General features: G+C 39.1%; 1 protein-coding gene across 2 annotated transcripts; it reads left to right on the forward strand.

Annotated features, from left to right (window-relative positions):
• The first annotated feature begins 928 nt into the window (after positions 1 to 928).
• On the forward strand, positions 929 to 25,196 carry MDM1 (Mdm1 nuclear protein). Of its 2 annotated transcripts, XM_071733438.1 has the most exons (15): positions 929 to 1,022; positions 1,503 to 1,608; positions 3,976 to 4,331; positions 4,775 to 4,909; positions 6,959 to 7,102; positions 8,641 to 8,774; positions 11,218 to 11,317; positions 15,916 to 15,954; positions 16,315 to 16,490; positions 17,676 to 17,954; positions 18,845 to 18,993; positions 19,114 to 19,244; positions 20,170 to 20,419; positions 21,442 to 21,510; positions 23,852 to 25,196. In XM_071733438.1, the coding sequence occupies exons 1-15, from the start codon at positions 1,005 to 1,007 to the stop codon at positions 23,956 to 23,958; spliced, it is 2,193 nt and encodes a 730-aa protein (XP_071589539.1). In that variant the 5' UTR covers positions 929 to 1,004; the 3' UTR covers positions 23,959 to 25,196. The 2 variants fall into 2 exon arrangements, with proteins under 2 accessions (XP_071589539.1, XP_071589540.1); XM_071733439.1 differs by lacking the exon at positions 15,916 to 15,954 and having other exon boundaries at positions 934 to 1,022.
• Positions 25,197 to 25,542: the final 346 nt, after the last annotated feature.

The raw sequence follows: 25,542 nt of genomic DNA on the forward strand, positions 1-25,542 counted from the left end.
GTCTCCTCCCTTGCTCCAATGGTAAAACATTGGTGCTCACCTTTTATCGAGGGTCCGACTGGACCGAAACTCTGCTTAAGTCAGTGGAACTGGTGCAGAATCGTTCCCCCCATGTCTCACAGGGTGTTTTGGAGTTACAGAGAGGACAAGGATCTTGCTGAAGAAGTTTATGCTGCATTAGAGGCATTTATTGGAGTCCCAGCTACGAATAAAGGAGGGTCAGCAGCCAGAGGCAGAGGGGGAGCAGATTGCCTGAGCTGTTCTGCCCAGTGTATCCATCTTACGACCCTCTCAGTTCTTTTTTTTTTCATTTGCTACAGTCAAAGAACCTTAGGATGGAGATTATCAGTGGGAAGGCAGTCGAAAAAGCAAGCCCTGAGGGAAGATCTGAACAAGAAGGTGGATTAGGATCTCCTGACCACGGAGCAAGGTCGGCTGAGGTGGCAAAGGAGGATCCGGCAACACCGCCATCGCACAGACTGCGAAAAGGTAAAGGAACTTATTTTTCCGTGCTCTAAATGCTACTTATGTAACAGTACAATGTTGCGAGCGTGGGCGTGTGACTTTTTTTTATTTTTAACCAGGCGTCCAGTATTCCCCCGGCCTTGTACTCCCATCAAGTGCCCCACACCCCTGACTGCCATGCCGGCGGGCTCACACACCTCCTCGCCCTCCATCCCCAGCCACAGCGCCCTTACCCCGCCACAGGCAGGGGAAAGGCTTTTTTAACATGGTTAATACGGCAGCCGCTCCCGGCGTGTGGCTACGCGGCTTCCGAAGGCACCGCCGTGGGGATACCACAGCAGCTGCCCCACGGCCAACATGGCCCCCCCGGCATAACGCCGTGAGGGGAGGTGGCGGTGACAGCCTGGGGGCCGCCCCGCTCCCCGCCCCTCATGGGCGGCCGCCGCGCAGGCGCTTGGTGAGGGGAGGTGGGCCGGGGCGGAGCGGCGGCTTTGCCCGGGGAACGGCGGCGTTGGGGGCCGCTGAGCCCTTGCTTCGCCATGCCCGTGAGATTCAGGGTGAGGCGGCCGCGGCGTTGAGGGTGCGGTGCGGGGCCGGGCCGAGCCGAGCCGAGCCGAGCCGGGCAGGCGGGGCCCGGGCGTGGGGGTTGGCGGGAGGAGGGGGTGCTGACCCTCTGCGAAGCAGCAAGCAACACGTTGGGTGTGGGGTTCTGGCTATTAAAAGACAGAAAAAGCGCGGTCGTATGGGTGATGGAGGGCTCGGGCTGTGTTCTCGAGATGTTATTAACTTGGAGATGTATAAATAAGTTGGTGCGTAGTTTCTGGTGCGCGGAATTGCTCGATGTTTCTTTCTTGCTGTTCGGGGAGCGGTCAAGTGGTGTTTGCTCCGAGGTGGGGGTGGGTTTGGAAGATGCGCAGGTGGATCCTGCAGCGGCCTTGTTGGTGTTTTTCTCCTTGGAGATGTTACCACCCCCAGCAGCGGCGGAGCAGGGTGTGCACTGACTGCTCCCTTGACAGACACCTCTCTGTTTGCTGCAGGGACTGAGCGAATATAAGAGAAACTTCAGATGGAAAACCCCAGAGTTGTGTAGCTCTTCCCCCCAGCAGAAACCCTTGTGGGCAGGACTGAGGTCGGATCAGTTTGGTAAGTGTCCCTGAAAGCTGCATCTTTGGATGCAAATCCCAGCACTGCCCAACCCTGCTGTGGTGGGGATGAGCCTGGGTTGCAGGAGCTCCATCACAGAGTTTTGCTCTGACCAGTTGCCTGACCACAGTGAACTGGTAGTGGTTGCTGTTTGTACACTTTTATATAGCTAAAAGTATATTCTTGATCGTCACTTAGAATTTATTTTGGAATGCTGAGCCACTCAGAAACCTTCTTTTAATCTTAGCACTATGTATATAAAACCTGGAAAATGCGTGGTTTCTGACATGCAGCATAAGCTGAATCCCAAACGTGAAGCACAGATGAAGTGTTAACCCATAAAGGGTGGTGTTGGGTTGGTGCATGGAAACAGTAAGTAAAATTCCCTGTTTTAAGAGGAGACTAACTTGGGGCAAACTTTGATAAAAGTAAAATTGTTATAAACACTTACAGGGACAGCTAACTGAAAGAAAACCACGTGAGCATTAAATGGAAAAGCTTGTGATGCTGTAGTCTAGGAGATGGGGATTGTATACATTGTGGCAGGAAAATGTGGGGTTGGGAAGTAGAAAGCAAAGGAAGTAGTGTCTGGGTTGGAAGGCCTTTAGGGAGTTGAGGAAAAGAGCCCAGGTGGAGAATGCTGACAACTGCAGCCCATTGAAAAGCAGCAATAAAAAACAGGAATTACTGTAGTGGCACAAGACCAGTTAACAAAATTGTGCAATTCAGTGCAGTCACACTATGCAGTCTGTGTAATTAGAGTCCAGTATATTAATTCCTACAATATACTAAGTGTTCTAAATTATGGCATAGTACTTAAGAACCAAGTACTGGGAGCATGGTTTGTTTTCAGCAGAGAGAATAGACATTTTAATAAATAATTTAATCTTGCCAGAGATTATACTTTTATGTATTTTACTCCTTTATTCCGTTACTGCAAAACATATGTAATATGTTTTATATGGTATATTTTATCCTTGTTTTCCCTAGCACATGGCTCTGTGTATGGGTATCTGTATTGAAGAGTTTAACTTCCACAAATTTTGAAACACCCAAACATACAAACCTGTTAACTTCTTTTGAAAATTGTAATCTATGCTTTTTTTCCAGGCTAACTAAACTGCAAATTTTCCAAGACTTGCAGTAAAGCCATGAGCTAGCAATACAGCAGTTTCTCCTTGTCCCCATGTTGTAGCAGTGTTTTCATGTGTGCTTGGTGTAGTTTCTTACGTATTTCCTACATCTCTGCATTCTTTTTCACTCCCACCTCTTTTCTGACCATTTAACCATCCACATCTTCAAGTGACTTTTGACACCTCATAGGACTTGCAGCCTAGTTGTCAGATTTATGAATGATGCTGAAAATCACCACAAAAAGTTACCAGCTGCAGGTGCTCTGAGTTCCTTCCTGCTACTTTTCCACTGTTTTCCCAGTGGATTTATTTCCTACCACCTGTATGCATAGTCAGCCAGCCAGCTATTCTGTATAACTTTCACTGTAAGTTGTTCTGTGTTGTTTGTTTTGTGGGTTTTTTTTTGTTGGTTTTTGTTTCTTTTTTCCCATAAAATAGGAGTTTCTCTCCTAGGAAGTGCTTCTTCAGCCAGTTAGGGGTCTTCACTTAGTTTTTCATTGCAACTGAAGTATTTACAGTTAGGTTATGATTTCTCACTTTAAATGTGTTCAGTCATTCAATTCTCTTCATAACATGGTGGGGTAATTTTATTTTCATCTGCATGTGTAAATGCCAGCAGTTCTTTAAACTATCTTGATAATTATCTTGTTTTTTTACATAGTCTTTTTACAATTTTGGGAATGCTTTCGTGTTCATACTGCAAAAAGTCATCAGTTTTTTTTAGATGGTTTTAAATCACAGTTCTATTAGATGGATAGGGATCTGTTACTGTCCTGCCACAGATGCTGAGAACCTGTTCCTCAAGGTATATTGCATATGTGCAATGAGAAGTGTTTGTGGCAGTCTTTTATCATTGAAGGTTGGTTATTTTGTATCTGTATTAACCACATTATTTTAATTGGCTGTGATAATTTTATTGTTATTCGGTTCCAAGAATCAAGTGACAAAAAACTGTCTTGTGGTCATATTTGCTTTTTTTTAAATGCAGCATGGTCCCAGAACACCATGTTCTCATCTCCCTTTAGTGGAAAGGAAAGGTATTCACAGGTAGGAAAGAAGGCACAATTTGTCAGTCCATACCCAGAATTTATAGACTGTCATTACTCCAAGAAACTAAAATTTTTTTTTCTAATAATCAGTAGTATGATAGACTTTCAGTTTCTTCCTGTAATAGAGTGATACTGTGTTTTCAGTGGAATGTTATTGTTAAACCTAATACCTCTCTTTTTTTCAGGAATCACAAGAGAACCAAACTTCATTTCTAAGAGAAGGGTACCTTACTATCATCCACAGATTTCCAAGTCCTTTGAATGGACAGCAGATTGTGATTTGAATGACCAGCTTGAAAATGAGGCTCCTAAGACTGCAGAGTTGCCCACAGACCACAACAACAGTGATGTGAATCAGGAAAAAATTGAAACATCAGAAGGACCCAGATTCCCCCCAAAGTCAAATTTGGTAGATTCCAGAGGTGAAACAGCTCTTGCCCTTGCAGAAAACAACATGAAGAGATCACCCACTGCAGCTCTGCCAAATCAAAATGAAGCATTTGCACCTCCAGAAAAAGAATTAGAAAAAATGAGTAGTGGGGTAAGGGAAGATATATATTTTTTTTTAATTGGCCAGTATGAAATTTACTAATCTGATATTTACAGTAATACCATACACCAGCCTCTGTTGTCCAACTCTCTCCTTAATTCCTTGTTTTTATATTGTTCTATGTTGCAGCTTTTCTGTTGGGAGAACAATGCTTTTCAGACCAGGTTTTGGTTCCATTTAGGTCATTTAGAATTTTGCCCTTCGTATGCTGTTCCTATTGATTTCAGTTAAATAGGGATTTAGCCAATAATGTATAGACTTTTGGGGCTTGTTTGCTACAATGAGAAAATGTGCTTTGCATTTGTTTAATTCATACAACAAAAATCCAGACCATTGGTTTGAAAGTGTGCATTGAAAGATGCTTGACTCAGAAAATATTGTAGGAAAGGGAACAGTCAGTGTTAATTTATTTTTTTTCTTTTTCATGTTGTTAGCTTCACAGAGTCCTTCAGAGGAAAGCAGGCATGAATATTTCACGTTTAAATACTTTCCCCAGAAATTCTGAGTACCAAAGCCAGTTTGTTTGGAGGAGTCCTCATGAAAAGTCACCAATACTTGCAGCTGAACAGGTAACTAAAGAATCCATAAGGTAAATAAATATTTTCTTTTGTGTATTGGTGAAGTTGTTTGCTTTCTGAGAGTTCCTTTCTTCCTCTTTGGAGCAGACGGGGAAGGAAGGTTCCCAACTTGGATGCTGTTACATAGTACTTTTTTTTTCCCTTCCAATATATGAAAGTGGGGTATAATTAGTTTAGTTTCCCTGTGATTTTTCATTCTAAGAATTGTAATGAGGTCAAATGACTTGTTCTCCCTGGTTATATTCCATACTTTCTAATGGTCCACCTTCTAATGGACCATTTTCTCCGCATTAATTTACCACAGGAGCTCTGAGATCTTACTCAAGTTAGTTTGTATAATTTTAGTGTTATCTAATATATAGGGAATAAACAGATGAATGTTCAGGTATTCTGTGTTGTAACAACAAATCTTGCCACTGAAATAGTTCAGTTTTCAGTATTTATTCTCATGGTCTTTTATGAGTTACCAGTTTCTTATTCTCAGTCTGTATATATTTCTAGGCCCTAAAGTGCTCATTTAAGGTGAAAAAAAATCTTTCATGAGAACCACTTATATTTAAAAGTGGAATCTTCTGATATTAGAGACCATCCTGTAGCATTTTGGTGTAGACCATGAGCTTTTGGATTTTCTTGGAGTGGAAGTGCTACTATTTCAAAGCAGACTACAAAGAGTAATTCTGATTGTGAAGCTGCTTTATGTTTTCAATTCATTGTTACTGGGATCAGGGTTTAGGAGACTTAGCCCATCTTTTGGTCACTTTCCAGTATAAAATAGGCACTTCTGCTTTTATTTTGTCTTCTGTTTTTTTACTAGAAGTATATACACCATTGGGATTATTACAGATGATGCACTCTCTCTGTTTTTACCCACAGGTAGCAGATTTGTTCAGTAACTACTTTTGAAGGCAATATATGTTGATAACTAGGATCAATCCCTGTAAAAACTGTTTCTCTTTTTCTTGTTGGGATGTCAAGCAAATGACTTATTTCAATATTCCTGTTTGATTGCAATCCCTTTTCCAAGGAAAACTCTGAAATGCATGACAATGGTATAGAAGCCAAAGGACTATTTGAGGAAGAGGCAGGTCCCAGAACATTACCTTATGGAAGATTTCATAGACAATTCAGTTTGATTCTTTTAGAAATCAGTTTGATCATTTCATTATTGATGCTTGTGAACTATTTTGGATGAAAGACTGTGAAATTAGCAAAGTTGTTTTTGAAGAGCTTATGCAGAATACTGTAAGAATAAGTCTGTAGGCAATATCAATCCTTAGATAAATAGAACTTAGAGAAAATATAAGCATGTGTGTTTAGAAATCCTAAACATAAGATAAGAGTTTAATGATAAAAAATAAACGCATTAAATGCATTAACAAACTTTTTTGCTGTTGATATGATGATATAATGTACCTGAATGCTGAATGCTGACTAGTGACAATACCTTGAAGAGGTTCTGTGAAAATACCAGAACAAAGCTGGGGAAAATGCATGCTTGTGACTAATGGCATCATCTTTTAATTCATCCCCCCATGAGGAGATGGTACCTGAGCATAAAACAGGCAAATTCTCTGCCATTCTCTGGTTTGTAACACAGTATTGACTGGAAAATAGTGGATAGCTCCAATTAGCAAGCCCTGGGCATCCAGCTTTAACACACAGAGCAGTTGCCTCTTATGGACTGAATGTTTATTGAAGTTTTATTGCATACATTTTAAAGCTCTGATCCTACAGAGCCATGAAGGTGAACTGTCTTCCCAGATAAAGAAAGCCTCTGCTAGTGAACTTGACTAAGAAGAGTGTTTGACCACAGGTTTAACTGTGGCTGACTCGGTTGCTTTAAAATGTTTTTTAATCAGATTAAGTTCCTCTTCAATTTGTCCTTGGAGTTAATTATCTGCATATGCTATATTTGTACACGACTGTGTCTCTCTGTTCATACGTGAGTGTATTTGCATGGATGGTTAATAGATTTTGAAAATTTAGCCTCAAGGTAAGCAAATCATGCTCTCTTCTTTTTGTTGATTTCTTTTCCCAAAGGTTATTTGCAACACAAATAAATCCATGCCTCCATTGAAATCTGCAATTACTACTGAAACTGCATTGGAGAGAAATTTTGAAGGGTCTCCTCCTGTTAAGGGTCCACAAGAAGACAGAAGAGAATCAGAAGAGAAAGAGTTTCTGGTTTGTGATCATGATCATATTTCCCTAAAAGAAAGGCATTAATATACATCTATAACTTTTACTGTTCTTTTCTATAATGGGTTTATTTTACAAGTTTTAGTTACATTTTAGAGCTGTTGCTGAAGACACTGAACTCAGTGGTTTGGCTATAAGAGACTGGAAATAATACTGTACAGCTCTGTTTGCTCTTAGAGGTTTCTGTAGTGGGATTTGTAGTTTCTGTAGTGCATTTGTTCACTTTACACTGATATTTTAAGTGTGTTTTTCCTCTCAACTAAATTTGAGTTTTACAAATGTGGGGTTTTTTTATTTGTTTATTTGGGGGCGGGGGGGTTTGTTTTTTGTTTTTGCTTTGTTTGGGGTTTTTTTCCTGACTTGGAACTTTGGTTTTAGTCATCAGGATAGTTTCTGAAAACCTAAATCTCTGATTTATACTCTCATTAGTACCAGTGTAGTCTCTTGCTGTGCAAGAGGACTACATGGGAGGTCTGGAACTTTCTGAACTTTTGAGCAGATGTAGTAGGAATTAAAAAAAGTATTTTGCCATATAGAAGATGCCTCAATTGGAATGATCTTCACCCAGTAGTTGTAATTTGAAGAAAAAACATAAGAAGGGTTACAATTCATTTGCCTTTGCCTTGATAAGCTGTAAGATAAGTAATTATTTTTAGCACAGGGCTATAACAGGACATTTGTGTAGCCTGTGTAGCCTATGTTGCTCAGTTCAAAACATTAAAATGTCTTTTATGAAAGTAATTTGGCAGCCTGAAGCCTTGCATTTCCTTGTCTTGCTGTTGGCTTGGGCAAAATTAAATGGACTTTTAGGAAATGTTAGGTAGTTGTTAGGTAATGGCCAGGTAGTGCTGTCTGAATTCCTGCAGGTTAGCTCACCTCCTTCAGGTACATGGAGTGCCCATGGCTCAGTTTAAGCTGTTGGTTTCAATATTGGAAATTCAGGTTATGTTTTCCCAAGGCAGCTGATAAAGTGCAGGAAGAGAAGGCATGAGAAGGGAATTTGAAACACTTTTTGATTATACTGACATCTCTTCTCTGGTGACTATCTTGAAAAAACAAATAAGTCAGTCTGACCCTTTGTAAACTAGAATGGTAGCAAATTAAAAACTTACCTTTTGGTTTATTATAAATTGGTTTGTATTCCTTGATGTTTTTATTTATTTTTTATTTATTTATTGTGAATTCTAGAAATATATACATTAAGTTCTACTCAACTCAGGTTAGAATGAACAGGTAGCATATTTTATTTGTTAAAATGTTAAATGTTAAATGTATTTTGTAAAGTGGGCAAGGTGGTTCATCTAACTAACTGAATGTTGCATTCAGAATCTGAACTTTGACATTTTGCTAGTTTATTTTTGTATTAACAATGGGATGTAATATTCTTGTTTGTATTAAATATTCAAAACAGCTAGCATTAAAAATTAATAAAATAATTTTTTGCAAACCATGTTGTCAAAAGGTATTTCAGGGTTTTCAGATTATTAGCTAATGTGGTATTTTTAAAATTATCTTTGCCTTAGAGTAAGAGGGAAGAACCGTTTGAAAAGCCAGGAGAAGATACAGCAAAACAAGGGAAATCAGAACAGAAACATCCTAAACAAAAAAACAAGCAACATACCAATCCAAAGCCCCTCTCTTTACATACAAGTCGTAGGTATGTATAAAATAGGAAAACCTTGTCTAGTGAGAAGGTGTGCAGTAGCCAGATATTTGGAAGGATGGATAAGGGACCTTTAACTGCACTGTGCTACAGTTGCAGGTGCAAATGACCCCTTGCAGTGCTGAGGTTGAGCTTCCTGAGATGTTTATTTTCATCCTCTCCCCTGGGCAGCAGAAGAGGAAGCTTTGAAACCACATTCATTCAGTTGAACCTCCTGATGCAATAATATTAATAATAAATCCAACACGGATGAAAGTGAATTGGTGCAGGACTGCTACTGAACTGTCAGGGAGTGCTTTGGGTGTTGTAATCACTTTTCAAGCTGCTCTCCTGGGCTTGTTCCATGCTTTGAAACTGTGATGGATGTACTTGGTGTCTGCTTTTTCTAATCCATACCACCTTCTGTCCCCCAGAGTAACAAAAGGAAATATGAGATAAAGGGAAGTAAATATCTCCCATTTAGGGTCATGGGACAGGCGTGGAAGTAAAATGAAATTGTATGTGACTGAGAGCTATGGAAGTATCTTTTTCTTCTGCTACATACCTGTATTGCAGGAACTGATATAATGTTTCCATTTTCCACACATCTGAATTATGCCAAGAGATATAAAAGCCCAGAATGGATGTAGATTTTAAAAAGCAGAAAAAAAATCTATCTCTGCTGGTTTTGTTCTTAATGTATGTCCCAGTGATTGCTTCACATGACTTTCTACCAGTATTCAGGCATTAGATTAAAGATGGGAGAGGAGTCTTAACTAGGTCTGAATGATGTTGGATATTATGAGGTAATTACAAAATTACCACCTAAAATGTCATGATTTAAAATTGCTTTATGTAAAAGTGGGTACATATAGTGTATTTAAAACCTTTAACTCTTGTTTTTCGTGGCTCTTTGATGTAGTGTATTGTAGATGATTTTGCAGTGATCAGCATGTAAAATTCTTGATCATTCACTATGATTTTTTAAATTTAGGGACAGATTTTTACTACTTACGCATACAATGTGGTAGCACAAGACAGAAGTTCTCAGAACAGTCACTGGGCAAATAGCTGTCAAAATGTGGAAGTTCTCAGTATACAGACAGGACTGTCACTTGCAGATGGGACTGTCACTTTTTATTCAAGATGTATTGCACAGCCTGATTTTATGGCAGAGTGACTGGGATCAAGGCACAACAGTGATGTGGTTTGTTTTTTTGGGTTTTTTTTGAGGCAATCCATTGGTTTTGCTACCAAAACTTGAAGGAATATAAGGGGTGAGTGTCAGGGAGATGGAGTTAGGCTTTTCTCAGTGGTGACCAGTGATAGGACAAGGGGTAATGGGTGTAAATTGGAGCATAGGAGGTTCAAGTTGAATATCAGAAAAAATTTTTTTACTGTAAGGGTGACGGAGCCCTGGAACAGGCTGCCCAGGGGGGTTGTGGAGTCTCCTTCACTGGAGACATTCAAAACCCGCCTGGACACGTTCCTATGCGATGTACTCTAGGGGGCCCTGCTCTGGCAGGGGGGGTTGGACTAGATGATCTTTCGAGGTCCCTTCCAACCCCTAGGATTCTATGATTCTATGATTCTATGAATTATGTGAGTTTCAAAGAAAGGGACGTATGGAAAGAAATTTTGAATATAAAGAGTTTTTTTGCGCTTTGTTCTCTAACTTCAGGCTTTTATGATCTATTTCTGAAGAAGGATTGAAAATGAGGGCTTTTTCACCCAGTGCTGAATAAATGAAAATTAATAATGCTCTCAAGCAAGCTTAAAAACAAAACCCTCTTTAGATTTAAGCTGATAAATCCATAGTTCAGTGCTTAAGGACCTGAAATATTGCTTATTGCCTACTTTAGGTTAAATGATGTTAATTTTTCTCTGTATGTATGTATATGGCAGAAGGGAAAATGAATCCATCTTTTCAAGTACTGAGGCCTTTTGAAGATCAAAGCCTGTTGGGCACAGATGAATTATATTGATCATTGTTCTGGTAGTCAGATGTTTCTAGCCCCATATGCAGAGCACCTTTAGAGTGGAGTTCATAGAAGGAAATGTCTTGGACATGTAAGTGACAAACCAGGCAATTTGACTTAAATGCACCTTCATCAGCAGCTGCTGCTTTGCATCAAATGGAGGATATGTGTGTATTACACTTTGCTGATTTGGTTGTCAGGGCAAAAGCTTGAGGTGAAAGGGTTGTGAGGAAGAACCAACAGGAATAACTACTCAAAGAGCCACCAACTGTGAATGAGCTTTTTCACAGCTCTCCTAGTTGTGTTGTTACAGGTGAGCTGTGTTTCAAAGATGTGTTTTTCGCATCTCAGCCCTGGAATTTAAGTATAAATAGACTTATGATTGTTGATAAAATGTTAAAAGTGCTCTAAAAAAGGTTCTGTATATCAAGCTTTACTCTTTCTGTCTTTTCTTACCTGTTTCATTCTTGATTTCTTAGGAAGATGAACACCGAATACAAGTCAAAATTTTTGTCTCCAGCCCAGTATTTCTACAAAGATGGAGTCTGGTCTCGTATTAGGAGTAAAGTTCCTAATCAAGTGAGTATTCTTAAAAAATCTGAAGCCTGAGTATGCTTTGTATATTGATTTTTAAATGAAAAAAGCTTTTAATTGTGGTTTTTACATGATACAGTTTTGAGATAGTAATGCTAGCAACTCAAACTCCCAAGGTGAGTATGCAAAAATAATTAGGTTCTGACAAGATGATATAATTTTCAGTCACAGAATCTGTTGGGTTAGAATCCATTCTGTGAAAACTGTAATGGGGATGTCAGAGGACTAAAAGCAAGAATTCTTTTTTTTAATATATATTGATATATGAATTAGATTTTCTCTAATGCTGTAGAGTATTCTGAACTATTGCATGCAGACTAAGTGGAATAGAGAATGTTTATATAGAATATTACGTTATTTTTCTGGTTAGGCTCTCGTTTGGAGACTGGATGTTGCATCAGTAACATTCATAACAGTCAGGAGCAGTGCTCAACTTCAAGAGCATCTGACTGATAAGCAAGTAAAGGGAAAGGGACTCTTTTTGTCTTGGAGTATATTGTGTTTGTGGCACAGCCAGCTGGGAGGATGTCCTGAATGGGACAAGATAGTAAGTGAGAAGTGTATGTATAAAACAGAATTTATATAAATATCAAAGTATCTTAAAAGCCTGACTAAAAAGGAATTATATGAGTGTTAGGATATTAGGATAGCAGAATGAGGTGTTAGGCTAACAAACAAAGATATCAACAATAATATACAAATAATCAAACATCTGGATAACTGTTACACAAGGCTAATTGGTTGAGTACTTGCAAATTACTCATCAGTAGTAACGTACTAGTTCTAGTACAACTTTTAAAGTAATACCTATAGGAAACGTGATGATACAATGACTGCAGTTTTGTAAGGATCCTAAAGACTTGGAGTATTCATATGTAGGGATTTGATGCTTCTTACCCTTCAGTGGTTATGGTTGGGTATCCCTTTTCCTCGTCAGGATCAAGCAGGCGTCCCCACTGGAGGGAGAAGGTCCAGCACACTTTCTAGGGAAAGTGTACAGGATTCTTACAGAGCAAAAGATGGGACTTGCCTTTTATAGCATAAAGTGATTGGCTGCTCTCATTTAACTACTTAGCCATACCTCCAACATCTTCTATTGGAGAACAAAAGAGAAACAAAGAAAAAGCTAAGGAAACCTTCTCCCTCATTATACAAATTCGTGGTCTGTTGCTCTTGTTTTGTCTTTCTTTGGCCTAGCTGGAGCCAAACTGAGCTTTGTGTTTTTCGACACAAGAGCAACTGGTGCCACAGATACCAACTTGGCCTTCTGTCAGTACTTCTGTTACCAGTTTAGAGTCTCCTATGCCCTCTGCTTTCTGTGGAAATTCTCCAACTCCAGGCTAAGGGCAGTGAAGCTGAGAGACAAAAACCACTTGAATTATAAAGAGAAACAGAGGTAGGCCCACTGAGGCAGAGCATCTGGCTACAGAGGAGTCATTGCAGTACAAGCAAGGGGAAAATTGAGGAGATTGCAAGTGGAAGATGGGTGTTCAGATTTACTAGGCAGAATCTTTCTTGGGCCAGGTTTGAGTTGCAGGAAGTAAACGTGTGTGACATTTAATTAGAGTGTATGAGAAACCAAGAAATTACCACAGTGCAGATATGTGCTTTGGATGTGTCTGACTTTTCCATTGAGATTTTCTTGCTGACAAGGGAATTGCAGAGGCAACTAGAAAGAAGTAGTTTGGGAATAGGTATGGAGAATTAAAAAAAGCGTTCAAAAAAGGATTTTTAGGGCCTTATAAGTGAAGGAGTTGTACTGGGTAGCTGGAAGAGCTAAATGCATTTCAAGACCATAATAACACACATTTTACTGATGAGAAATGGGATTAGGTTACATACATATTTTTATGTATGCACACCTACATTAGATTCTAGTATGAGTTCATATCAAAGAGACTTCTAAAATCGGAATTACCTGAACTTCTCCTGTCTGTTACACTCACAGGCATGTGATTTAAAGTTTATGTAGTGGTTTAACCACAATAGGCATCTGATCCCCAGACAGCCACTTGTTCATCCCCATTAGTGGGATGGAGGAGAGAATCAGAAGGGTGAAAGTGACAAAACTTGTGAATTGAGATAAAGGTAGTTTATCAGGTAAAGCAATAATGGTGTGTGCCATTTCTCCAAATGTCCCCTTTTTCTCCCAGCTTTTATTGCTGAGCACAGCAATAGTATGAAATATCCCTTGAGTCATTTGTGGTCAGTTGTCTCAGCTGTGTCCCCTTTCCAGTTTCTTGTGCACCCCAAGCCTTCTCTCTGGTGGGGTGCTGTGAAAAACAGAGAAGGCCTTGGCTCTGTGTAATTACTGCTCAGCAATAGCAGAAACATCCTTTGTTGTCAACTCTTGTTTTCAGCAAAAATCCCAAACATAGCACCATCAAGAGCTACTAAAAAGAAATGTAACTCTATCCCAGGTAAAACCAGTACAGCATATCAAATTAGTTTTGATAGTAGCTAAAGTAAAATATTTGTAATTTTTAAAATAAATACTTATAAATTCTGCCAGGGGGGGTTTAGGCTAGATTAGGAAATATTTTTTCACTGAGAGGGTTGTCAGGCATTGGAGACATCCTTGGAGACATTTAAAAGGTGTTTGGACCTGGCCCTTAAGGACATGGTGTGGTAGTTGACTGTGGTGTTAGTCAAAGGTTGGACTGGATGATCTTGGAGGTCTCTTCCAACCTAAACGTTCTGGGATTCTGTGATCCATCAATACTTTTGTTGTAAGAGTGGAAGAATGGGATCCAGCTTGGCTGTAGTAGGACTGAATAAAATGTTTTGTTCATGGTTGAAACAGAAGAAAGAACCATTTGAGAAATATGTTAGCAGCAGGCTAATGCAGGCATGCATAACTTGAAAAGAGTGTACAGTGCATCATTTTTATAACAAAGCAACAAAGGTACTTTGGCCACCCACACTAAAGGCTGCTCAACAGGTTTCTAAACAGTTCCATACCTGACATGAAGAGAAGTGTTCTGCAAAGCTGTATCTAACTTCAACTTCTGGTTGATCATTGAGATTCACCCCTGCCACAGGTGTTCACAGAACATCTCTCTCTTAATGTGACTGACTTGATGACAAGTTCTAACTGATGCAGCCCAGTTTCCCCCTTAGTTGGGACCACAGATGGGTAATTTTGGCTTTAAAACAGATTTTCTGAAGTTCTCAGCCCAAAGGAGGTAAAGACTTCAATAGAATCCTGGTATGACCCTGGCCATAGTGATCATTCCTAGGCTGCTGCTCTACAATATATTGTTAAGAGTTGCTTTTCAGCAGTAAAAAAATTGACACAAATGAAAAAATCTCTTCAAATTATGCTTTTGAAAAGTTAATGTGGGCAGTTCATAATCACAGTTGGACTCTCTGGAGCCTGTGCCCTGCTGAGATGATGCTTCCCACTGAGTGACTGAAAGAGATGGTTGTCCTTTTGTACTTCTTCACAATTCACTGGAGACATAGTATTCTGCCTCCCCCTGCAGTGTCCTCTTGCTCTGGATTTACATTCCTTGTGCTGTGGCTATCATAATTAATTTTTCATTATTTGGCTTGATGTAAATAATCCAGTAGGTCACTTGCACCTCAGACTTTAAACTCTTCCTAAAAAGACAGCTATGTATTTTAATGGGCTACTATTTTAAAGTTTAGTGGGTGAAATTGTGGGATGTTAGGTGGCGTGGGCTAAGTGGATTTCCATCTGCTGTGTCCAGTTACTTTTAGCTGGCTTAACAGAATTCAGCCCACTTAACTGTTCCTAGCAGAAAGAGTGATGTAAAGTCTATCATGAAAGAAGAAATTAGAAAAACTATGAAAATGTGCTAGAGGAAGTGTCACTATTACTTTCCTGCTCTTTGACAAAATAGGTATTCCTTGTGAAGCATTTTTAGTGAGCCAGAATTCACACAGCACTATCACAAAGTTATTGTATAAAACATAAAAGTCTTGTTGTTATTTTTTTCTTCCTGCACTTTAATTGTATTGGTGTGAAGGATGCAAGTCTGAGTGCTGAAACAGTTTTAAACATTAAAGTGATAGTGTAAAATCAGCAGTATGGTGTCTCAAGAGGGAGCTTACCACTCTTATTCTTTTAAGACCAAAACCTACCATCTCATTCTCACAGTTACCCATAGCCTAGAAGGAATGATTTTGATATTATGTGTTACATAAAATAGCACCCAGGGTTCTCATGTAACCATTAGCTTCTCACTGAGGCAGGATTGATGTAGCCAGAGACAGCTGCAGTGTTCACAGCATACAAACTCAGTATTACACATCCACATAGACCTGCTGGCTTGAGATAATCATAAATTAGTCTGTGGTGAATATATTTTTTATGTTAAGGCTTAAAAATCTATGTCAAGTTTCTCAAGCATGGCAAAAACTGGCAAAATACCAGTGCTGAGCTATTTGCTTTACAACTTGTTACTGAATCTCGGGGAGGCAGCATAGAGCTGTGTTGACAGGTTTTTTAGTCTTTCATTTCTTTCTTAGAGTGAAGTGGGTTACAAAGGTGAAAATAACAATACAGTGTTGAGAGAAAAATCAGAAATTTTAAAATAATTCTCTATTCCTCTCCTCAGGTATCTCAAAACACCCTAAATTCCATGTGGTATATGGAGGTTGGTTGCATCAAAGTTCCTGTTTCAGTGTTTGGAGCACTGTGTCTCAGTGCTGATGGAAAAATTAGAATCTAGCACTAAACTTATTCATAGATTCTGCATTACTTTTTGTGCTCACTGAATGATTAATTGACAATTTTGCTTTGGCTTCATGGCTCAGACATGCTTGCTAAATATACACTATTTTAATTTTTGCTTTCCTTTTGTTGCATTTACTGCAGCATGCAATGTTTGTGCTCTGGGTGGCCTTGTATAGTGAGTAATTTGCCTTTCTTCTTTAGCTGCCATTAGCAGACACTTCATAACAGCCTATTAGTGACCTTTAACCAGGGTTACAATTTATGAAACCTTGATGTGCAGGTGAGAGAACTTCGAGAAAGAGCAAAGGCTTACAGGCAACGAGTAGAGGGAACACACTTCTCCAGATACCATCTCAATCAGATCCTCTCTGATAACAACAGTCTTTGGGATGTCTCCTCGAATTCTAGTTCAGAAGAAAGCATCAGCAACAACATCAGAGCTCTAGATCTTGCTGGGTAAGGTAAATTCCTGCCTGTTATTCTGCAGCTTTGAAACAGAGAAAAATGCTATTCATATGCTTAGCATAGCTGTGAGATCTTGGATGTTTGACTGTATTCAAGATACAATTGGATGGGGTGTTCACTGCTCTCATCTAGGCTCTCTTTCCTGATGAAAGATTACACCAGATAGTCTTTTGAGGACCCTTCCAACCTGGGCTGTTCTATGATTTGATACATCAATTCTCTAGAACAGATGAGGGCATTTACATTTTCACAGATACATCTGTTGATCTGTGCTCAAATTGAAAAGAAACAGTCTAGTCCATTGAGAGAAGAGTAAGTTAGTCCTCTCTAATTCTCCACAGATGTATATTTGGTGTGGAAACCTTAGTCTCTTCAAATCTGGAGGAATTTTGCACTTAGTCATACTGAAGTAATATTATTCTTTACACTGGAATGATGAGAAATATGTTCTGCCTGCTTAGATGTTAACAATGTGCTTGTAAGGATTAATTACTCTTGGGGTTGAGTCTTAGATACTGTTTATTTCTGGGATGAAGACTTAGAAACTGAAGTGGTGTAAGCCCTCTGGTCATTTTTTGTGGTTGTTCTGTGGACACCCGACACCCATTTGCATGACTGCAGTTCTAATAAGAGTTGGGAGGTGACATGTGAAACAGCATTTATTGCTCTATAATGTGTGTTACTAAGTGTGGTGTAGATTTTTTGGTTCACTGGTTTGTTTTTTTTCCTGGGAAATACAGATTCTCTTACTAATCTAATTTCTGTACACTGGGCTGATTTGGACTGACATCTGTTTGCAGTTGAGAGACTTTATAAAGATTTTCCTCCATAAGAAAAGTCTTTTAAATTGCTTGGCTTTCAAAATTGTGCCATCAGACAGTCCCTATTCATGGATCTTGCTATTTTTTGAACACTTCTGATAATTTAACTTGTTGTTTAGATTGGAAATGGTTATCCAGAAAATGTTTTCATAGAATCTCCTTTGAAAATGGATTGTGCTTAAGCATCAGGTACAATTTTATTGGATTTTTAGTTGTCCATTATGCCAAATGTGCCACTTTTTAATGTCTGAGCTGTACTTTCAGCAAAGGAATGATAAGGTTGAATGTGTTCTGCATAGACACGTGTATATCATGCAAATCAATGCTAAGGAACACTGCTTTCTTTGTTACCTAGAGTTTCTGAAAAAGAGACTGCACCAAGCTCTGAAATGCTGCAGCAGCCAGACTCTGGGGAGCAGCCACACCAGGACAGCCCTGAGAAGAAAAACTCGTCAGATGCTCTAACAGTTCCAGTCAAGAAGCGTTTAGCTTGGGGTGAACCAGAGGGTACTGAAAAAAGGGAAAATCAACAGCCAGCAGAAGAGGAAAGAAAACAAGATGAAGAGGCTGCAGTTGAGGCCCAGCAGTTAGAAGAAAACAATAAGGGTGCCAATGAAGATAAAAAAATTGAGGGGTAAAACTGAACATTTTTGTGGTGTACATATATATATATATATATATATATACTTTTTTTTTCCTCTAACATCTCAGAAATTTGTTTTTTGAGATAAATTTACTCAAGAGGGTATAAGGTGTGACACTGCTTTTATTTTTAACAATATGAAAAAGAATGAGAAAGTTCTGTAGATTGAACTGGTTGGTGGAAATGGTTTATCATACAGAATACTGGATTTATAGCTTGCAAGACAGAAGTTTATAGAAGCATGAACAATTCTAAAGGTTTCTTGTTTTTGGTTTTTTTTTTCCCCAAAACATAAAATTTGAAGTATTGGCCTCTCAGCACAGACTTAATAACACAGCAGCCAAGTGTAGTGTGGGTATGAAGTTACCTCCTTTTGCAATGCATCTGGAGAAAGAAGACAGAAGTGGTAGTGCTGATTTACCTAATAACCTGGGGTCTAGAGTGGTTGTATAAATGTGGGATAATTGGTTTAATTTCCACCACATTGACTGAAAAGAGTCAAACCCACATTTGCTCTCAGGTGGCGATGAGGTTCAAAGTTTTTTTGGGTGAGTGCTCTTTCCAGCCCCCCTGTTGAGTGTCTACTGCTGTGCAGCAATGCCTTCAAGATTTATTGGGACAGAGGGAGATGGAATTTGCAGCTTGAGGTTGTTAATGTATTTTATCCAGTTACATAAAATAAATAAATACAGAAACTGAGGCTCAGGGGCTAAAATCTAGGACTTCTCATTGCAAGCAAATGATTTAGCTACAAGGCTGTTGGTGTTTTATGTCCCTAACTCTCTTGCTCTATTGTAGCAATCTATTAGAAACAAAAAGCTTGAGTGTAAGGCTTCTGAATCCTTAGCTAATCCTTTAATCGTATCTTATTTTTTTTGCAGTGAGAATGCCTTAGTATTGAATTCCTCAGAAGCTGTGTCAAATTCTTCTTCTATATCATCAAGAACAGGTGGCAGGCTTCCTACTCCAAAGCTGAGAGCACTTGGTGGAGCTCAGAGGACTCATCATGATCTCACTACCCCAGCTGTTGGTAAAAACTTTTGTATGCAAAACAGCATTTTGAGAACTGGAAAAAAAAAAGACATGTATGAATTAATTAAATGGGTTATTTAAGGTACTGAAACATTTTTCCTCTTCTCCACTACAACAGGAGGTGCAGTTCTAGTGTCTCCTCCTAAATTCAAGTCTTCATCTTCACAACAGAGAACACGAGGTTTAAGAACAGTCCCTTTTTCAGCTAAGCAAGGTGCAAGAGAAGCTTCAAAAAGAAGGTCCTTTCAGGTGAGCCAGAAAAGACACTTATTGTTATGTATTTTAGGAATGCGCTTTTGAAGTAATTGTGAATAATTTGTTTAGTAATTCTCTGTCTTGAGTTGTCATTTACTATTCTAAAATTTTCAGCATCCGTGACTAAAATAGGTTGATGTCTGAATAAATCAATCTTTTTGGGGACCAAGGAGTTGAGACTAGTGGAGTGAGATTGGATGAGCTCCATTTTGACTCTTTCTGCTAAATGCACAGGTTCTGTTTATATGCCATCAGGGGCTGTTGATTTCCCTATTAATGTAACTGTAGCTTGCCACTGACAGGGCACAGCTCCAGATTCCTTGACATGAAAGAAGTTTAAGGAGAGGTTGGGTGCCTGTGTACAAGATAGGTAAAAGTGCCATAGTAGTTTCTCCTCTTCTTTTACTTTGCTGCTTCTTTTACTTTGCACCTTGTGCAGTTATTAAAAATAATCTGAAAATTTAGAAGTTAACTGTCTTCCTCTCAAAATTATATTTTTTTTTTCCTCAAGTTTCTCAGCACAGTGGTCTGTGTTCTACAAAGACAGCTGGCATTTCATTGCATGCATCTTCTGTAGTAAGTTCTGTAATAGAAGTAGACACTGCATGAGAAGTTGGTCATTTTGTTTTAAAATCTAAGATCAGTGGGTTTTGCTGTGAAGAAAGTAAGCTTTTGGTTTGAACTGACTTACTTTCAGACTGTGTTAAACTCCTGTTCTTAAGAACAGATTTTTTTTTTTAAGCTTTCTCACAAGCTTGAAATAGTTATTCTTCCAGCACTCTCATGAGAAGTTTAACAGTGAAAAGCCAACATTTGCTGTATGCCTGAGGATCTGTGCTGGGAGACAGTATATGAGAGGTTGGGGTTTTGTGAGGTTTTTTGTTTTGTTTAGTTTTTTCTTCTCTCTACGGTGTTTTAGCCTGATGTGGAACCTGTTTCACTCCTTACCTCTCCACCTGCTGGGCTGGGAACTGTGGATCCTCTGCCACTTAGGCAGGATCAGTGGCTTCCTAACAGTGTTTCTGATGAGCAAGTTCCTCTTGCTTCAGTTCATCAAGAGCGTTCCTCTACACCTCCTCTGCTGAAGTCAGCCAAAAGCTCTGTGCCTTGCTGGAGTCCCTCTCGTCGTATTCAAGGGACTCTCAAGGATCCAGAATTCCAGCATAATGGTGAGTTTTTAGTAATAACTGGCTGTGTTAGTGTGCTGCAGGATGGAAATGTCTTTTGCAGGGTTCAGGCCAAGAGAGTGCAGTTTGCTCTTTTACAAGGAATGTCTTTGTAGGCAAAAACTTTTCTACTATGTTTAGTCTTGCTGAGGAAATGTGCACAACTCTCCACCTTAGTTTTATATTCTACTGATATTGTTGTATTCTACTGGTCTGTTACCTGATTTTTGCCTTATTATTTTCAGTAAGTGACTCATTAAGTGACAGCTGGCTGCTGTGACACTTTTCCAGCTGGAATCACCAACAGTGGTGTGTAACTGTGGACCTTTAGAATGTGGTATTATTTTCCAGAAGCTGTGTATTTCTGAGAGATAAGGTCCTTAAGTATTTCTGCAGGATATGAAAACATAAAAGCAATCTATAAAAGATTTATTGAACAACGAGTAGAGCCAGTTCTTGCTCGGGAGAAAGGATTCTCTTAAACAATGTTTAGGGATACCAGGGGCATAAATTTCATAAAGAAAAGGATCCTTCACCCTGTAGTAAAAAAAAAATTGAGGCACTAAAGTCTTCCAGAAAGACTTTCTACAGCTGCTTAAGGTCCCATGGTTCGTGGTCCTTTTGTTACACAGACAAAACATACACACATATATATGCAGACATACTTTAGCTAAACTAAAGTAGTATTTCCATTCTAAAATGGAACAAGTAACTGTCAGGTAAAGTGGGAGGGTGAAATCCAGAGATTTTCCCAGAAAGTGGTTATAATTGGTGCTGTATTCTTGCTCAGTGCCTTGAGTGCAGTTCACAAAGTGACTTGTAGCATCTCTTTGAAAAACAGGAGTAAGTTTATTTTAACTTAGATTAGAGTAAAGGAGTCTGGTTGAGGTTTTTTTATGTTTGCTATTTATAAGACTCATGCTTTGGAATTAATGTTGTGGCATTTTTACATGCTTTAAAGTGAAATATTGTTCTTTGTCTATTCAGAGATGATTCAAAAATCTGCCTTTGGCCTTTTGTCTTAGGGAATCTTGGCAATCCAAAGAGGAGATCTTTTCAGTTACCCCTTCAGGAAAGAAACCGTAATGTTGAAGGTATTTTGTGTCCCAAAGTATTATTTTATATCATGGGTATTACCTAGGTTAACTTTGCACAAATACGAGAGGTTTCTGAATGCAGTAAGTAATACTGGTTTGTGTTTGCATGAATAACTATTGCATTCTTTCATCATAGAATCATAGAATCATAGAATAGGCTGGGTTGGAAGGGACCTCAGAGTCCAACACTTGATCCACTACCGCTGCAGTTACCAGACCATGGCACTGAGTGCCACATCCAGTCTCTTTTTAAATATCTCCAGGGACGAAGAGTCCACTACTTCCCTGGGCAGCCCGTTCCAATGTCTGATCACCCTTTCCATGAAAAAAATTCTTTCTAATGTCCAACCTGAACTTTCCCCGGCACAATTTAAGACCATGCCCTCTTGTCTTACTGAGAGCTGCCTGGGAAAAGAGACCAAGATAATTTGAAGATGTTCATCCTAGTAATCTAGGTATATTTTACATATAGAAGTATATTCTAGTATGAATAAACCATTAAATGCAGTTGAAAATCAAACAGACCACTGTGGCTCAATATGGTTACTCGAGCTTGCTTAGTTCCATACCTAAAATTGTTTCCTCCCCACACATTTTTAAGCCTTTTTGTTGATAGCAACAGAAGCAAACTGCAAAATGATCACAGCCCAGGTTGCAGCTGCAGAAACTTTGAATGCAACAAAAAGTCTTCAGAGAGATTTTGCTTGTGGCAATTCAGCACCATATACACAGCATAAAATGATTCCTCTGACTTGAATTTTCACACCTGTTTCTCTGCTCAGTATATTTGGGGCACTTACCCTGTTATTCTGATTGCTATTTTGGCCTTTTATCTGTTAATCTGGGGCAGCAGCCAATGCACAGTGCATCTTTCTTGGCTCTTTTGTGGGCAGACACAAATAAACTCTTCCAGGGATGTAAGGCAACCAAGGGCACTGTAACCTCATTAGCTTGAGCTGCTATGTACTGTTTCTTAGGATGGTGTGTGAGGTTGAGCAGTTTATTTATAGATATAGCCCAGAGCAACCAAAAGCTTTTTTCTGTACCCCTTTTGCTTGTTTGCTCCTTGGTTTTAACCAAGGTTCAGGCCAATTCTCTGTTTTACTCATTGCAGTTGTGTGGGTTGTGCAGATGGCTCAGCCAAACATCTGTACATCTTCATAAAACATGCAAAATCCTACAGTACTCTGCAGCTCCCCACAAGCTTGCTGCACACAATACTGTAACTGCTATTTCTTTCTCCTTTTTTTTTCTTTTTTTTTTTTTTTAATACCAGCTGAGGGATGGTGTGTGAGCTCTCAGAAACAGGTGCAATGTGCCAGCTCACAAATATTTCATATGCCCATATTTGTTCATGTACATACAAACCTGGGAGTTATTCCAATGACATGTCTGCTTGCTGAAGTGGAGTTAGCAGTTTTCTTGTACATGGGAGTATGGTTTTTCTGCAAAGTGTGTGAGCCCGTTAGACTGTTTGGGGCACTGTATTTCAAGAATTCAGAGATGCTGCTGAAAAGTTAATGTAAACACTGGCAAAGTACAGGTCCTGCTATGATTCTGTTGTGGAGATTTTTTTTAGTTTGGTTTTTTTTTTAATTGAGGGAGGAGAGGGGCTGGAAGGTCATGATAAAATTATTTTTAATCCATTGTAGGAGCATGGATTTAATTTAAGTAGTCTTTTTGTAGAGAGCATCTCTGTGCCACAGAGCTGTGGCAACATTTTAGTAATGCTGAAGAAGTATAAAGCTGGGATTTATCAGAGCATCAGCATCCAGGTCGCTAAATTAGAAGAGTGCTGCTAGGCATGAAGGGGACCCTATATTCAAAAGTAAGAGCTTTCAGAAGTACATTTTTAAAGTGTGCTGCTTGCTTTTTTTATGCTAAACTTCCTGTTGCCTTCAGATGACACATTTCTTTTAACAGCTTGTGGCATGCTAGTTGGTTTTGGCACAGGAGGGCTCCTCTGGCAACTAAGGTTGCCTGCTTTGTTTGAAGCCGTGGGTTGCTTTCATGAACGTTCTATTTTGAGAGCCTAGTCTATAAAGAGGTCAGTGGCAGAGAAACTATTGATGAGATCTTCTGACACAGGAGAATAAGTGTGAAGATGGCCTGGAGAATTGGGCAGTTTCCAGGTGATAGTAGAGACCTCATGCCACAGTTTGTTGAATCGGGCTTGCAGCTCTCTTAAACTTAACCTAGCATCACAGTAGCTTTCTAGTCAGATTCTTTTCCAGCACATCTGTTTGCAAGTAACAATAGTAATACCAATGTCAACTATGTTTTAAAATGTATATTTAATCTTCCTATTTAGTTTTTTCCCTTCTTGCTTTCCCCACAGATGACAGGTTGTCTCAGATTTCTGCTCGCTCAGCGGCATCCAGCTCGCTTGCGTCTCAGATACTGGAACGAGCTCAGAAGAGGAAGGATTTCTGGGGAAAAGCATAATCTCTCCTACCTGTTGTATAGAAAATGATCTGTGAAATGATTTATTTTTTATGGTTTGTAATGTACATTTTAAAAAATTGTGGTTGTAGATATCATGCAGGGTACTTTCCGTAGTTGCTAATATGGCCCAACTTTTAAGACCCGCCATCCCAAATTAAAATTTCAATATTTATACCATTGTTGAAAATGTAGGTCCTTTTTATGTCTGAGACTTATGTCTTAATTTTAATTCTCTGTGTCACAACAGCCATGTGGAGTTCTATTTTTTTTACAGTGGCACCTTTTGAAACTGAGACAATTATTTTTGTATGCAACATGTGCATTACTTTTTAAGGTATTCTGCTGCAGTCATGCAGTATGGCCTGGGACAGTTTACAGGGGCAACACTATCATGCACCAAACACCTCAGTTGCTTGATTTTAACCAGCTGTCTTAAAAGCAGCTGTGATATATTTATGTTACTCTATGAATTGTCAATACAAGACTGACTGTAACAAAAATGTTACTTTTAGTAAAATTACTTCCAGTGCTTTAAAAAAAGTTGCTTTTTCTACTACTTTTATCCTTTCACAAAAATTTCTTACTGTTTCTTAATGAAGCTACCACGGAACATACAGGAGTTTGAGAAGAGGACATGGAGCTTTGAGGTTTGTTCATGGTCCAAAGTTTTTTTACCAGAATGACTCTTAGAGTTCAGAGTGTAGAGTATTGCAGTTTATCAGATGTACTGATGTAAATGTGACTTTTTGCAGGCAAGACCTGTACTTAGTGTTAGTTTCAACTCCACTGGAAAAGCAACCTTAGCCACCTTAAACAGTGGCCTTCCCCATCCCCACTTCAAACTCAGGTATTTAGGAGTAGTGAATAGTAGTTAAAGTAAACTCAGGAGAATGTTTTTTTTTTCTTGGATTTGACGTTTTAATTACCTCTCCTCCTAGTTGCCTGTTTCTTGTAAACTGGCACACTGTTACGATTGTCACAGTGAAAAATGTTCACTTTTAGATTTTTTTCATCTTTCCAAGCAACACAAACAAATTAACATGAAGTTGAGGCCATTGGTGAATAGCAGGCGTTTTGGTGTTTCTTATGTGGCTTCAAGTTTTAATATTATGTCATTTGGAAATTTTATACAAGAGCAGTTTGAATTTTGTACACATTTCCTTACATTCCGATTTTGTACACAATTATGTACACAGATTACTGAAATAAAAAATACTGATTTGTGTCTGTTCAAGTTATGCCAGATAAACTGGTAGAATCAATTATGTGGGCACTTCTCTGTTCAGTTCTCTTTCTCCTGTTTAGCAGGAATATCTGTGGACTTTTTAAAAGACAAGATACTGCCTTGGAACTGATCTTCAGAAAGTATACTGTGTATGTTGATCCTTTGAATTGTGACCCTGAGCAAATGGGTGCTACACAGGCAGGAAGGCAGCAATGCCCAAAGGGCCAATCCCCAAGAAATGAGATGTTGAAGAGTGAGTGCTATCCAGCACTGATCATAATAGACAACAGCACCCACTTTTTCCAGAAATGGTGTATTGCAGTAGCTGCCTACAAGTGGAGTTGTTTGAAACAAAACAA

Source organism: Heliangelus exortis, chromosome 1 (assembly GCF_036169615.1).
Source record: "Heliangelus exortis chromosome 1, bHelExo1.hap1, whole genome shotgun sequence".
NCBI classification, from domain to species: Eukaryota; Metazoa; Chordata; class Aves; order Apodiformes; family Trochilidae; genus Heliangelus; species Heliangelus exortis.

Coding starts and splice junctions, on each gene's coding strand:
- MDM1 (XM_071733438.1), top strand. Junction 4,332..4,774: donor TAGAAAAAATGAGTAGTGGG/GTAAGGGAAGAT, acceptor TCATGTTGTTAG/CTTCACAGAGTCCTTCAGAG. Junction 11,318..15,915: donor GGAGTAAAGTTCCTAATCAA/GTGAGTATTCTT, acceptor TCCTCTCCTCAG/GTATCTCAAAACACCCTAAA.